This window comes from Carlito syrichta, unplaced genomic scaffold, assembly GCF_000164805.1.
Source record: "Carlito syrichta isolate Samal-C Ts95f unplaced genomic scaffold, Tarsius_syrichta-2.0.1 Scaffold312097, whole genome shotgun sequence".
NCBI classification, from domain to species: domain Eukaryota; kingdom Metazoa; phylum Chordata; class Mammalia; order Primates; family Tarsiidae; genus Carlito; species Carlito syrichta.
This window is the reverse complement of record NW_007256193.1, coordinates 19,318-34,941: the sequence shown is the minus strand read 5'-3', so window position 1 is coordinate 34,941 and position 15,624 is coordinate 19,318. Positions and strand designations below refer to the sequence as shown.

Below are 15,624 nucleotides of genomic sequence, written 5' to 3'. Positions count from 1 at the left end.
CTAATAGCTTTTTTCAACTATCAAATATGTCACCAAAATCTACTCTTCAGTCAAAATATACAGATAAAGTTTGCCCTATAGTATATATTGTTTAATCCGTACTTTCTTTTTTTAATTAATTAGTTATCATTATTATTATTTTGGAGATGAGGTTTTATTCTGTCACCCAGGCTGGAGTGCAATGGCACAATCATGGCTCACCGCAACCTCGTGCTTCCGGGCTCCAGTGATCATCCAGCCACAGCCTCCAAAGTAGCTGGGACTACAGACTATACACCACCATGCCTGGCTAATTTTTCTCTTTTTGGTAGAGATGAAGTCTCATTTTGTTGCCCAAACTGGTCTCAAACTCCTGAGCTCAAGTGATCCTCATGCCTCAGCCTCCCAAAGCACGGGATTATAGGAGTATCTCACCATGCCCAGCCTAATTCATACTTCTTTTTTTTTGTTTTTGTTTTTTTGTGTTTTTTTTTGAATTGGAGTCTCACTCTGTCACCCAGACTGGCGTGCAGTGGCCGCTCCCAACCACCGCAGCCTCAACCTGCTGGGCTCCGGCGATCCTTCCACCTCAGCCTTCCAAGTAGCAGGAATTACAGGCATGCACTACCACGCCCGGCTGATATTTTGATTTATTGTAGAAATGAGGTCTTGCTGCCCAGGCAGGTCTCGAACCCGCGGGCTCAGGCACTCCACTCACCTCAGCCTCCCAAAGGCGCAGGATTACAGGCTGAGCCACCGAGCCCGGCTAATTCATACTTCTTAACATTGAATTTTAAATTTTTTTTTTTTTTTTTGAGTTGGAGTCTCACTCTGTCGCCCACACCGGAGTGCAGTGGCCGCTCCTGGCCACCGCAGCCTCGACCTGCTGGACTCCAGCAATCCTTCCGCCTCAGCCTTCCAAGTAGCTGAAACTACAGGTGCGCGCTACCACGCCCGGCTCATTTTTTGGTTTATTGTAGAGATGAGGTCTTGCCAAGTTGCCCAGGTGGGTCTTGAACCCGTGGGCTCAGGCAATCCACTCACCTCAGACTCCCAAAGGCGCGGGATTACAGGCTGAGCCACCGAACCTGACTGAATTTAATTTTTTTTTTTTTTTTGAGTTGGAGTCTCACTCTGTCACCCAGACTGTAGTGCAGTAGCCGCTCCCAGCCACTGTAGCCTCGACCTGCTGGGCTCCGGCAATCCTTCTGCCTCAGCCTTCCAAGTAGCTGGAACTACAGGCGTGCGCTACCACACCCGGCTAATTTTTGATTTATTGTAGAGATGAGGTCTTGTCAAGTTGCCCAGGCGGGTCTCGAACCCGCAGGCTCAGGCAATCCACTAACCTTGGCCTCCCAAAGTGCTGGGATTGCAGGCTGAGCCACCGAGCCCGGCCAAATATTTCTTTAACCTATTAAAAAGGTGTAGTATGTTCAAGATTTATTAAATTCACATGCATTTATTTTTGGCTTTCTTAGCATAGAATAAAGCTTTTATGTGACATTTTCCTATTCCGTATCACTCCTCCATTTTGGAGGCAAAATTACTTAATTGTTAAACTGAATGCCATTAATAAACACACAAAGTGGCAGCCATGAGGGTCAGGTACTTGTATGTGTTTTGGGTAAGAGTCTAACCTGGAGGACAAGTGGGAAATAAGTTTGAAAATGTAACATAAACTGGGTTCAGTGGTTCACACCTATAATCCCAGCACTTTGGGGGACCGAGGTGAGAGGATTGCTTGAGCCCACAGGTTTGAGACCAACTGGGCAACTTGGCAAGACCTTATCTCTAAAATAAATCAAAAAATTGGCCAGGCTTGGTGGCACGTGCCTGTAGTTCCAGCTACTTGGAGAGCTAAGGTGGAAGGATCACCTGAGTCCAGTAGGTCAAGGCTGCATGTCACTGCACTCCAGCCTGGGCTACAGAGTGAGACTCCAACTCAAAAAAAAGAAAAGAAAAAAAAAGTAACACAAGTTGATGTACTCTTTCACACTGGGTTTCACATTTAAGGAAATAGAACAGTGTCCAAGTCTACACAGGTATTCACCAGAGTTAACATAAGCATTAGCAAAGGGCTAGAAACTATGTGTTTGTTAATAGCAGAATAGTGAAGTACATTATGATGACATTTATGGTTTTTAAATGGCATGTTTGTGTAATCATTAAACATTTATTATATATATTGTCATGAAAGGATGCCCAACATTCAAAGTAATAATTGCAAACATCAAAATGACATGATTGGTAAGGATATAAGAAAAACAAACATAAAGCCTATAGAAATTGTTTTTTAAAACTTACAATAACAATAATTATATTTTGTAGATGATTCTGTATCTGTTACCCGGGATAATTGGTATACATTTGTTATCACAGCATAATTATTAATAGCACCTGTGTCTAGGCTTAGATGATAAGATTATATGTTTACCCTAATTTTGGATGAGTTTCATTAAGTAGTGACAATTTTTACAATGGCCGTGTATTTTTATGAAACAAAAAATAGTAAAGTTTTTTTTAAATTTGGGGTATAAAGTATCCCATTGATATGTCCTTAATCTAGATAGAACTAACTTTCTTTTGCCTTATTTTTATTTTTACTGCAAAATCAATTCTCTTTGTAGGTGAAGTACATTTTTACCTTAGGAGATATAGCCCAGTTGTGTCCAGCCAGAGTGGAGAAGCGAGTCTTCCTTATGATTCAGTCCATCCTGGCTGCTTCTGCTGCTGCAGACCATTGTAAGGCACTTAAGATCTTACTCTGCACCATGCTGTTTTATGGCCGAGTTAACTGCTGAGGTTCTGTAAATAAACCTTTCTCCCTTCCCTATAGTACCATCCTTTCCATGTGGCAGTGATGCTCCAGCCTCTCAACCACCCTCCCAGGTCAGAGGCTCTGTCATGCCTTCTGTGATCAGAGCACACGCCATCATTACCTTAGGTAAGAAAGACTTGGAAGTGGGGCTTGTGCAGTCAAGTTCTATGTGTCACTTTGATCTTAAATGAGCCCAACTGTGGTAAGATGTTGTGTCCTGCTGAGCCTATGTTTACTCTAGTCTTGGATTTTTACAGGCAATTCTGCAGACATAATGAAGTGCTAATCATGAGAGCCCAAAGGTTGATAATTGCCCAAGACTATAAGACTTGGAACACTATAGGGAGCCTTTTTTTTCTTTTAGTAGGATTATGATATTTATTACCATTATACCTGGTCTTGTAATTTCTCCCAGTAAAGGGGATAGTTTATTTAATAGTATTCAGAGCTGGTAGATGAACTATCAACATGTTTCTCCATGTACTCAAATTACTGTTAATCATGAAAACACTGACCTTTGTGCTATAGTTTCTTTTTCTTTAGTGTGATTGTATATTTTATGCTTGATAAGAGTTAGGAATGTTTTTTATAATACTGGTTATTTTTCAAATACCTAAGAATTGCAAATAAGAGCAAAACATTCCCTGGCCACAGAAGAACATACAAACAAGTGAAACTCAGTAGCCCTCCTGACTATTAGCAAGAAGTAAGATAAATGAGATGAGCATTCTTCCCTACCCAGTTCAGATTTCAGATTCGACACAAGGCATTTAGTTTCTGTAAAGTACGTGTCCAATCAAGAGTAAAATATATCATCTGCTAGGTTTTGTTGATCATTTTTCCAGGTAAGTAAAATCAAATGTTGACTTTAAAAAGAAGATAATTTTATTAGTGTAAAGAAACATCCCATAATATACAGGGGGTGCCAAAAAAAAATGTATACACATATTAAGTATGTCATTTGCAGCCAGGCTTGGTGGCTCACTCCTGTAATCCCAGCACTTTGGGAGGTAGAGGCAAGAGAAATCCCCGAGTCCAGGGGCCAGCCTGGGCAACTCAGTGAGACCTCATCTCTACAATAAATAAAAAAAATTAGCTGGGCGAAGTGGCGCGTGCCTGTGGTTCCAGCTACTTGGAAGGCTGAGGCAGAAGGATCACCTGAACCCAGCAGGTCGAGGCTGTGGTGGCTGTGAGCATGCTACTATACTCCACCCTGGGTGACAGAGTGAGACTGCTACTCAGAAAAAATTAAGGGTACCTGCATAATGAACATTTGTATACCTAACCCTGAATTGTACCCCACATCTTTAAAATTAAAAAAAAAAAAGCTACAGTGCTCAGCACTACCACTGCAACAATAAATTATCTGACACCAACTGTCAGACACCCTTCTTTAGACACACCTGAATCAGGGAGCCAGCCTAGGGGACAATGTAAACAAGAGAAATAAAACTCACCACCAACAACAACAAAAAGTATGACATTTGTTCAAATGATGTCATTAATCAAATGAATGCCAGCAGCACCATGCAATAGGCAGAACAATCAAAGAAAATGGTGGAAGTACAGTTGAGTGAATGTCATACTACACATTGCTACCATAATGTACTTCAACTTTGAAAAGTAATATATAGATAACATCACTTAAAATGTGTCTATGTGTTTTTGACAACCCCTGTGTATATATCATATAAAACCCCTGGAGGAGTTTATTTTTCCTTATGGTATTTTGGACTTTCTAATATTTAGGATAGATCTGTCTGCCTTTAGTTTTTTGTTGTTTGTGATTGTGGGCATGATGTTTTAACTTTGATTCATTCATTTTAACTTTGAAATCCACAGCAAAATATGTCTAGAGAAAATTTAGGCATGGAATTAGGATAGAGTAGAATCAAGACATCTTTCTCTCTTCTGTGCCAGGTAAGCTGTGCTTACAGCATGAGGATCTTGCAAAGAAGAGCATCCCAGCCCTGGTGCAAGAGCTTGAGGTGTGTGAGGATGTAGCTGTCCGAAACAACGTCATCATTGTGATGTGTGATCTTTGCATTCGCTATACCATCATGGTGGACAAGTACATTCCCAACATCTCCATGTGTCTGAAGGATTCAGATCCGTTCATCCGAAGGCAGACACTCATCTTGCTTACCAATCTCTTGCAGGTACATATGAAGATTAGACCTGTCCTTCCTGCCCCATCGCCACCATTGCTCTGGTTTAAGGGAGTATTTGAATAACATAGGAAATGTGCTTGCTTTGTAGTAGGATCCAAAAATAATTGCCTCATCTCCAGAATATCACTCTACTTACATTCAGCACAGCCTTTGAAATAGATCGTTACTTGCAAATGTTCGTTTGGGGTATTTGTTCAGACATCCTGTCAGGCAGTGTGAAGTTTCATTTTTGCAAATAAATGCCATATAGAAAAAAACCCAGTCAGTAGACAAGTAGTTTTAGTTCCAGTTACATTTTTCTTCTTGACCTTGAAAAAGTCCATGTTTCTCTGACCTGACTTCTTCATGAATACAATGAGGATCATAGTGTTTGCACTGAGCTCTGCCATAGCATTGCTCTGAGAGTTCAGTAAGATGTTTCAGTGTGTGAAAGGACTTAGTGAGCTATAAAGCTCCACAGATCATTAGATGTTATCATATACATTGAGTGCCTATGCTTGATGCTTCATGAGAAGAAAATAATATTTAATTTTTAAGAAGAAACTTAACCTGTATGTTTAGCCTGTGTTTCATGTACTCATCTTTTCATATATTATGAGCTCTGTAAACAGAGCATGGCTCTCTCCCTCTAACACCATATGCCTAGAGTCATTTTCCTCATCTGGTAGAAGGCTCCATGCTGTTCTCCATGCATTCTCTTCCACATGGTGTTCCAATGGCTGGGAAGTGAGTGCCAACACTGAGCCGTGTGCCGGGAACAGACTGAGTGGTGCACACATAATGATGTCACAGAGAACGTCATTGGGTTGTGTGACTGCTAAGTACAGTAAGACTTCTCCATGACAATGCATCCTGAAACATGCCAGTTTCTCTTTGTACAGGAAGAATTTGTGAAATGGAAGGGCTCTCTGTTCTTTCGATTTGTCAGCACTGTGATAGATTCACACCCAGACGTTGCCAGGTAAATCTTTTCCTCACATGTCACAATTTACCTTGTTTCTAGTATAAACTGACTTCTCTTCTTTCAAATTGGTTTAGAGTGAATTATTTAGAATTGAATGAGCCTTTACTAGTTGCGAGGAAAAATAGCAGATTTTTAAAGTACTAAGCTATATAGCAAAGCTTTGTTTTGCATAAAAGTTTTTTTTAAAAAAACCTTGTTCGGGTGCCTGAATGAAACGTATTGTACACCTAACCCTTAACTGTACCCCACAAAATCATAATAAAAAATATTGATAAAAAAAAAAACTTGTTCAAATCCATCACTAAATAATCTCAGCATCGACTGTATTTGCTAACATTGTTTGCTCTTCCTAAAGGAGTCATGAAGAACAGTGTTTGTCAGTCATTTTAAACTGTATAGAAGGCCAGACACCTGTGGCTCAGTCTTGTAATCCCAACACTTTGGGAGGCCAAGGTAAGAGGATCACTTGAACCTAGAAGTTCAAGACCAGCTTGGGCAACATAGCAAGATCTTGTCTTTACAAAAAAATCAAAAAATTAACCAGATATGGTGGTACACACCTACCATAGCTACTCGGGAAGCTGATGTGGATCACCCGAGCCCAAGGAGTTCGAGGCTGCAGTGAGCCATGATCGTGACACTGCCCTCTAGCCTGGTTGACAGAGTGAGATCTTGACTTAAAAAAAAAAAAAAAGGCTATATAAGATACGAACACTAACTATTGACTTAACTATGTTTATTTCTAGACTCCCAAAATGTTAATTTTGATAAAGATTTCAGACTTTCTTTTAAGTACAGAAATTATAAGGAAAAAAGTCTAGGAATTAAGAAAGAATTGCACAGTATGAAATTGAGTATACAAATTAGAAGACTCTTTGGAAATGGTTTTTTCTTGAGATTTGGACGGGAGGAAAGTTACTTTCACAGTTGTTAATTCCTAGTCTTGTATCATTTTTTTTTTTTAGATTTCTTTACAGAGGATTGAAAAATGGTCTGATAGAATTTGCTGCCCTAGATTATGTTATATAATTTTTTAAAAGCAAGTCTGTAATTGGAAAATAGAATGTTGAAATCCATGGCAAAAGCCACTACAATCCGGAAAAGGTCTTTATAGAGTTTATTAACTATAAATAGCTTATAATAATGGGTTCCTCTTGTTCTAAATATAGCCACCAATAATTTAGTCAAGTTCTGTGGAAGAATCTGTGCTCAGTTTTCTTTGGATGTACTTTTCCAAGGAGGAGCATTCACATTAACAAATGAGTAGAGGGTTAACGTTCTAATTAATGCTGTCTGGTGCCAGTGGCAGAAAGTTAAGGCTATCACTCTTTCTTTCTTGTATAATTGGGGAAGGAACCAAAATAACTACAAACTTTCTTACCTTTACAATCAGCCCATGATACTGACTTTCAGGGTTCTCTTTACACAGTGCATGGCCCAGGAGCAGGCATAATTAGATGGCCTGAGAATGTGTTCAGATGATGAGCCTGGGAGATGGGATTGGTTATTTAACCTCCATTTTCTCATTTTTTCCCCACTTTGTTTGCTCCTATACGTGTATATTAAAAAGAGCATTGATTAGTGCATAAAATATATGCAGGACCTGCATATATGGATAGAGCACCAATCAGAAAGAAATTAGGATAGATGGAGATTTTTGTGACAGGGTCTCCCTCTGTCGCCTAGACTCGAATGCAGTGGTGTGATCATAGCACACTGCAGCTTAGGCTCAAGTGATTCTCCTCCCTCAGTCTCCCAAGTAGATAAGACTATAGGCACGTACCACCTAGCTAATTTTTTTAATTTTTTGTAGAGACAGGGTCTTGCTCTGTTGCCCAGGCTGATCTCAAATTCCTGACCTCTGTTGATCCTCCCACCTTGGCCTCTGAAAGTACTGGTATTCCAGGCATGAGCCACCATGCCTGGTCGAGTGATACTTTATATTATAGTCAGATTATCAGTGCCTCTTCCAGTATTTTAATACTTCTTCCTTAAATCTTTCCATTTTATCTCTACATTCTGGGTTTGTTTAAACCATGGTTCAACATGGACCATGATTTTCAGCTTCAAAAAGCTGATTAATACTTCTGCTAACTGTAATTTAAGTTACTCTGTTCTCTAATTTTTCCTTTTTTTTAATTGACATGTAATAATTGTATGTGTTTATGGGGTACATAGTGATATTTCAATACATGTATATAATGTGTGATGAGCAAATCAGATAATTCGCATATTTATCACTTCATTTATCTTTTGTGTTGTGAGTATTCAAAATCTTCCCTTCTAGCTTTTTGAAATTATACACTAAATTATTGTTGACTGTATTCACTCTATAGTGCTACAGAGCATTGGAACTTTATTTCCTCCTCTCTAGCTGTAATTTTCTATTTGCGAATCCACCTTTCCCTATCCTACCCCCAGCCTCTAATAACCACAATTCTACTCATTTTCTGTGACTCCCCAACTTTTTTTTAGCTCCTTTATATGAGGAGAACATGTGATATTTATTTTTCTGTGTTTGGCTTGGTCTCCAATTTTTAGCCCAAATGCTAGGTCTAGTTAAAATTAAGTACATGAGTTTTTTCATACATATCTGCTAATGCAGATCTCATGAAGAGACCATTGGGTTTTTCTGATCTAACTGGATTTTTCTGAAGTCAGCCTTGAGCAAATTTGTATGACATTTTGCATTGGTCATATAAACCCAAAATTTGGATGCTACAAAATTATGTGGTCTATTTTCCCCTCTGCCCACTAGGTGGTGGCCTTGTAATATGGTAGGCACAGGGTGGCAGCCAAGTAACAAGCAGGATGTTTTAGTTTAACTGGGCAATGCTGCAGAAGTGCAAGGAGGCAGGGCAGGGAGACTCCAGGCAAGAGAGTAACTAAAATAATGAACCACTGAGATAGAAAAGAGGGGAAGACAGAGATGACTCAGTGTGGGAGAAAAGGAGGTACTCAGCAGTCCAAAGGAGTTGGTGAAGTGCAGCAGATGGAATGAAGTGAGGGAGTGGTGGTGATAAGTAGACTGCCTGATGTCCAGTGTAGTGGCAGTGTCCAGAATGTGGCTGCCAGTGGGGAAATAGAGTGCAGACGTACAAGTCACCAAGGCAGTGAAGCTGGGAAGGTAGAAAGTGAGGGTGTTTAACAGGGCATCTATATGGACACTGAAGAAATTCTGAGTCCTCCTGGGATTTGGAAGGGAGAGGAAACCCGGAAACCAGATCCCAGGAAGGAGAGAGCAGGAGATACAGATGTTAGGAGTCCTCAGCTCAGCTGGTCAGGAGTGTGTATGTGTGCGTGCTCCCTGGTAGCCAACCCACACTCTCCTTTTCCCGAACCCTTCCCCAGCTCTTGTTCTTCAGAGCACTTTGTCTCGTCTACACACTACATACAGGCTTCCTGAGGGGTCGAGGTTTGGTTTTGTTACTGTTGTGTCCCTAGCACCTGAACATTTGGTAAATGAGTGAGTAAAGATACTAGGGGGCTGGGAAATGGGATCCTCATCCACTGACTAAAGGATGAGAGAGATGACACATCCTCATTTAAGAGGGTTTTAAGAAAAGTACTGTTCCTGAAGGAGATCCAGCTCTAACTTATGAAGAGGAAATGTAGAGTACTCCAAGAATCAGTTGTAGAAGGTGGAGCCTGACTCCTCATGGAACCAGGAGTACAGAGTACAGTGGAAAGATGCAAGGCAAGAGAAGGAGTCTTGGTTGTTAGGTCAGGAGAAAAGAAACAACAACACAGGGATGAGATAGATCGAGAGAGCCTAGGTAAATAACAGGTAGATAACAGGTAGGGTATGGATGTGGGGTGATAGCCAAGGAAGAAAAGGAGTTATGAGATACTGCTTCAAGTCTCAACTAAAATCCTGGTACAAATGGATATCACCTGAGGTGGACACTTGTTGTAGACCATATCAGGAATATGAGCTTATTAATGGCAGCCTTTATTAAGCAGATACCTGCTTCAGAATGGTGTTTAGCTTGGGAAGAAATCTGAAAGAAGTTAGATTTTTTTTTTTTTTTGAGTCGGAGTCTCACTCTGTCACCCAGACTGGAGTGCAGTGGCACACTCATGGCCACGGCAGCCTTGACCTGCTAGGCTCAAGTGATCCTTCTGCCTCAGCCTTCCAAGTATCTGGAACCACAGGTATGCACCACCGCATCTGACTAATTTTTTGATATATCATAGAGACAAGGTCTCGCCAAGTTGCCCAGGCTAGTCTCGAACCCCTGAGCTCAGGCAGTCCTCTTGCCTCGGCCTCCCAAAGTGCTGGGATTACAGGTGTGAGCCACTACACCTGGCTAAGAAGTTAAATTTTTATGTTTCCTGCTAAAGCTGAAAATGGAAGTAACCAGACTGCTCTTCTTGTGACCTTGTTTTGCTGCTTGAATCCTGCATTTTAATTCTTAGTAAGGGAGTGCTATTTCCTTTTACAAGGCTATAACAAGATAATAACTCGGATTTATCTGGTTTTCCCTTTGTTTTCCATATAACGTATTTCATGCTGTATAAAATTTGTAGACAGTGTCCCTGAATTGGTGGTGTGGTCATGTGCTTCCTAGCAGTTGTCTTGAGGGAGGAGGAGGGACTGGGAGAGAATGCTGACTGAGCTTTCAACTTAGTGAGATTTCTAGAAAGCCACTGAGGTTTTCTAATCCAAGTACCTAGAAAGTGCCTTCTTCTGTCACTCCAAGAAATATTCTAGGAAGTGTTACTTGGAAAGTTAATTTCTTTTAACTTTTCAGCTGACAAGAAACACAATAGTCTCTCTTATCCGGTTTATCAAGCTTGGAGGATCTGTGAGTCTTAATCCAGACAAGGCTAAAACTTGCCCTTTTAATAAAGTTCCAGTGAATGCAGCAGTTGAGCTTAGTCTTTAATATTACACATCGACTGTGGATTCTAGTTTATCAGGATGGAAAGCTTTGTGATTTTCCTTCACCCCTGAGTACAGGATTCCTGGCATGGTTTTATATTACCATTGAATTTATATGTATCGTTGGTTATGCCAGTTTTTCATCAGGTCACAGACTCTGCAGTATCTTGCTCATTGGTCACCTCTACCTGTGTAGATTCTTATTCTAAACTCTGACGAGATTGGAATTTGACATGAAATCAATGATCAAAGCAGCCCCTCTTCTTGTAGAAGAATGGCTGATTCTGTCTGGTTTTACACTCTCACATACATGACTTCAGATCTGAGGAGCACGTTCAGGTAGATGTGGAAATGGCTGTGCCTGGGTGGATTAACTAGAATAAAATATCACAGAATGTAAATATCTGTTGTTCACTTCATTTGGCTTTTGTTTGTTTATTTAATGGCTTTTACCCATTCTTGTCACAGATCATTTACCAAAGTAACCCTTGTTTAGAAAGAATTTCATCTGATGCTATGACATCCTTCGCCTTTCAAAGTTGTGTTACCAAACAACATAGTTTGTGTAAAATATATTGCCTACTCAGATCAAACAGATGCTTCTCGCTGACCTGAATTGAATTTTTCCTCAGGGAATTCCCTTAAATAAATACAGTTTTATGTGTTTAGTTTTCATATTTTGTTGTTGTTTTTAATTTTTTTAATTTTCATATTTGTAAGTCAGACTGCTTGCTTATTTCCTAAGTGGATAGTCAGAGTGTGATTATCTGCGGTGGAATTTTTTGTTGCTTTTTTTTTTTTTTTGAGTTGGAATCTCACTCTGTCACCAAAACTGGAGTGTTGTGGTGGCACGATCATGGCCACCGCAGCCTCAACCTGCTGGGCTCAGGCGATCCTTCCGCCTCAGCCTTCCAAATAGCTGGAACCACAGATGCATGCCACCACGCCCGGCTAATTTTTTGATTTATTGTAGAGACGAGATCTCACCAAGTTTTCCAGGCTGGTCTCAAACCCCTGAGCTCAAGTAATCCTCTTGCCTCAGCCTCCCAAACTGCTGGAATTACAGGCTTGAGTCACCACACCCAGCCTGCAGTGGAATTTTTTTATAGACCTACTTACAATCATGATTTCTCAACTGCCTTCTCTGATCCTGTGCTATGAATACAAACTGGTTTAAATCTTGGCCTAAGGAACCACCATTAGGGAAAGGGGAAGGTCAGTCTCCTATGCAGTCCTAATGTGTCCCAAGGCCAATTGTAAGCCATTTGGATTGTCCTTGACCCTGCTTTCTTCCAGTGGAGAGTTGACCAAGTGCTCCTGTATAGGTGGAAATTGTATTTGAACTCTGAAATGAAATTAAAACATTGGCCTCGACAGTGTGAAGAATGGATCACAGTGAGCCCTGCACAGCTTTAGGTTGAGCCCTAAACAAAAAGCTCTGCTTTCACATTCTCTCACCTACTATCATAATAAAACAGAAACTATTTCATAGCCTATATGGAACAGTTTGGCTTTTGCCCGCTTGCAACTGCCTTTCAAAACCTTCATTTTGGTCCAGTCCTGGTGGCATTTGTGTCCCATCTGCAACACTGCATAGATGTGTTGGGGGCATGGGTGGAAGGAGGCTTCCCAGGGCTTACTGGAGATTCCAGAGCTCGTTGAGTCCGTCATTTTGTGAGGGGTATTGTCCTTCTGACCCAAATTATGACAACTTGTCATTAATCCCTATTCTTTTTTTTTTTTTTTTTTTTGAGTCAGAGTCTCACTCTGTCTCACAGGCTGGGAGTTCAGTGGCATAATCACAGCTCACCACAGCCTTGAATTCCTAGGGTCAAGCAATACCTCCAGCCTCAGCCTCCTGGATAGCTAGGACTATATGCATGTGCCACCACACTCAGCTTTTTTTTTTGTAGAGATGAGGTCTTGCTATGTTGCCTAGACTGGTCTCAAACTCCTGGGCTCAAGTAATCCTCCTGCCTTGACCTCCCAGAGTGCTGGAATTATGGGCATGAGCCACTGAATCTGGCCAATCCCTTTTCTTGAAAAAAAAGTTCCTGTTACTAAAATTGGCTTTTGTTTGTTATTATGAGTGACAAACTTGAAATCGGTGGGGGGTGAAACCCAGGTGTCCCTTTGCAGGTGACTTTTGTTGTTGCATCAGACCTAAGGACACTTGCTGCTGCTTGAAGAAGCAGTTTTGGAGATGTCGGTTGGTTGCTTTTCCCACTGGAAATGCAGCTGGATAATGATACCTTGTGTGAATATTGAAAGGAAACCTGGTGGAGAAACCTTCACCCTGACCTTGGATTCCAAAGGAAACTGGAGCAAGGAGACCAAATGAGCTTACTTTCTCTTTTGCTTGCAGAGTTCAGAGTCTGGTAGAGAGTGGTAGATGGTATTTCTTTTGTTTCTCTCCTTTGCAGCCTCGGGGAATTTTGCCTAACTCATCTGCTGCTGAGGAGGAACCCTGCCATGTTCCTTCAGCACTTCATCGAGTGTATTTTCCACTTCAATAACTATGAGAAGCATGAGAAGTATAACAGGTTCCCCCAGTCAGAGAGGTCAGTGAGGCACCTGAGGTGGTCTCTGTCTCAGTGAAAGATGGAGAGCCTCAGGCGAGGCTGCGCTGTTGTACTTGATGGTTGGACACAAATCTGACGTGGATTTTTATTGTGGTGGTCATTACCTTGCTAAGGGAAGAGCTTGCAGTGAACACTGGGGTCCCAGCAGTGTGCTGAGTCTTTGTCATGCAGCTTGTAGGATGCTGCTGTGTTAAGTCCCATCACCCATGCTCATATGACATGGTAACATTGTCCTGTTCTGCCACAGAGAGAAGCGGCTGTTTTCACTGAAGGGAAAGTCAAACAAAGAGAGACGAATGAAAATCTACAAATTTCTTCTAGAGCACTTCACAGATGAACAGCGATTCAATATCACTTCCAAAATTTGCCTTAGTATTCTGGGTAGGCCTGGTGTGTTTGTATAAAATGTGTGTTTAAAAATGAAATGCTGTGTTGCTAATGGTCCAGCAGGTCTATAGAAAGGGGACCCTGGTACTGCAGGAAGACACCCCTGTTGTCTAGTCCTTCACAGATCCCTCTCAAAGATCCACCTCGTAGCCCAAGACACCTTGCCCACCCTCCAAACCTCCCTACCCCGTTCTGTGAATTAGGTTTGACCCTGGGCTGTGGTGTTTCTCAGAGCTGATCTTATGCACTCTCCCTCAGCATCCTTCGCCGATGGCATCCTGCCCCTGGACCTGGAAGCCAGTGAGTTACTCTCAGATACATTTGAGGTCCTCAGCTCAAAGGAGATCAAGCTTTTGGCAATGAGGTCCAAGCCAGACAAGGACCTCCTTATGGAAGAAGATGATGTGGTCTTGGCAAACGTAGTCATGCAGGAAGCGCAGAAGAAGCTCATCTCACAAGTGAGTGTGCTGTTCTTTCCTAAGTAGGCCTATCACACCCCTGCACTGTCCCACCTGCCCCCGAAATCTTGGTGGTGTACCTGAGATTTTGATCTCCTTCTTACTGGTGGCATTAACACTTGCCCCAGCAGTGATAATTCTCAAGTCTATGTTTCCAGCACCACCTACTCTCATGAGCCTCACCCACCCCTTCCATCTTCTCAAAGAAGCCTTCTCTGATGCACATTCCTCCCCAGACATCCTGCCTCCATACTGAAATTCCTTAACACCCTGCCACCTGTCACCTCATGGGCCTTACTGAAACAGACACACAGTGGACTAGAAGCAGCTGGAAGCCAGGGATTCTTGGTTACATTTGTGCGTCCCCGGAAATGACTCTATTCCTGGGACAGAGAAGGTGCTTGACAGTACTTGTTGAGTGAATGAATTTAAGCCACTTTTTAAGACTATCCCTAAACTTACCATCTGCTCAGATTCAGATTTATTAAATTTCATATTTCTCCACCCATTGTCCTCCTGTTGCAGGAACTTCTTAAAAATGAGTGGTTTACAAGTAAGAGACATATACATACTAGTGACTTTAAATGAGAAGAAAAAGCGTACTTTCATATATGTGGGCTACTATACTGAATTGTTTTTAATTCCAAGAGATTTATTGCAAAATATTTGTGGTTAGTGATCATTCAAGGTAAAGATTATGAGCCAGGTTTGGTAGCTCACGCCTGTAATCCCAGCACTTTGGGAGGCAGAGGTGAGAGGATTGCCTGAGGCCAGGGGTTTGAGACCAGCCTCAGCAACTTGGCGAGACTTCATCTCTACAATAAATCAAAAAAACTAGCTGGGCGTGGTGGTGCATATTTTTTAATTTCAGCTAATTGGAAGGTTAAGGAGGAAGGATTACCCGAGCTCTGCAGGTTGACACTGTGGTGACTGTAAGCATGCCACAGCACCCCAGCCTGGGCAACAGAGTGAGACTCTGACTCAAATAAATAAATAAATAAAAGGTAAAGATTATGAAAATTTGGCTGGGCATGGTGGCTCATGTCTGTAATCCCAGCACTTTAGGAGGTAGAGGTGAGAGGTTTGCTTGAGCCCAGGGGTTTGAGATCAGCCTGGGCAACTTGGTGAGACCTTTTCTCTAAAAAAAAAAAAAGGAAGAGAAAGTATGAATATTTGGTCAAATCAGGTACTATGTAAATGCATAGCATTTTCTTTTTTTTTTTTAATTTTTATTTATGTATTTATTTTTTATTTTTTATTTTTTTTTTGGAGTTGGAGTCTCACTCTGTCGCCCAGACTAGAGTGCAGACTAGAGTCCCGGCCACCGCAGCCTTGACCTGCTGGGCTCCAGCGATCCTTCCGCCTCACCCTTCCAAGTAG

General features: G+C 41.5%; 1 protein-coding gene across 1 annotated transcript in view; it reads left to right on the top strand.

Annotated features, from left to right (window-relative positions):
- Positions 1–15,624, top strand: part of NCAPD3 (non-SMC condensin II complex subunit D3) — an 80,129-nt gene that overhangs the window by 50,965 nt on the left and 13,540 nt on the right. Inside the window, exons 22-28 of the mRNA XM_008069540.2 lie at positions 2,607–2,721; positions 2,816–2,923; positions 4,718–4,956; positions 5,850–5,929; positions 13,241–13,378; positions 13,647–13,780; positions 14,045–14,244. Coding sequence (XP_008067731.1) covers positions 2,607–2,721; positions 2,816–2,923; positions 4,718–4,956; positions 5,850–5,929; positions 13,241–13,378; positions 13,647–13,780; positions 14,045–14,244 — 1,014 coding nt within the window. The remainder of the gene's footprint in view (positions 1–2,606; positions 2,722–2,815; positions 2,924–4,717; positions 4,957–5,849; positions 5,930–13,240; positions 13,379–13,646; positions 13,781–14,044; positions 14,245–15,624) is intronic.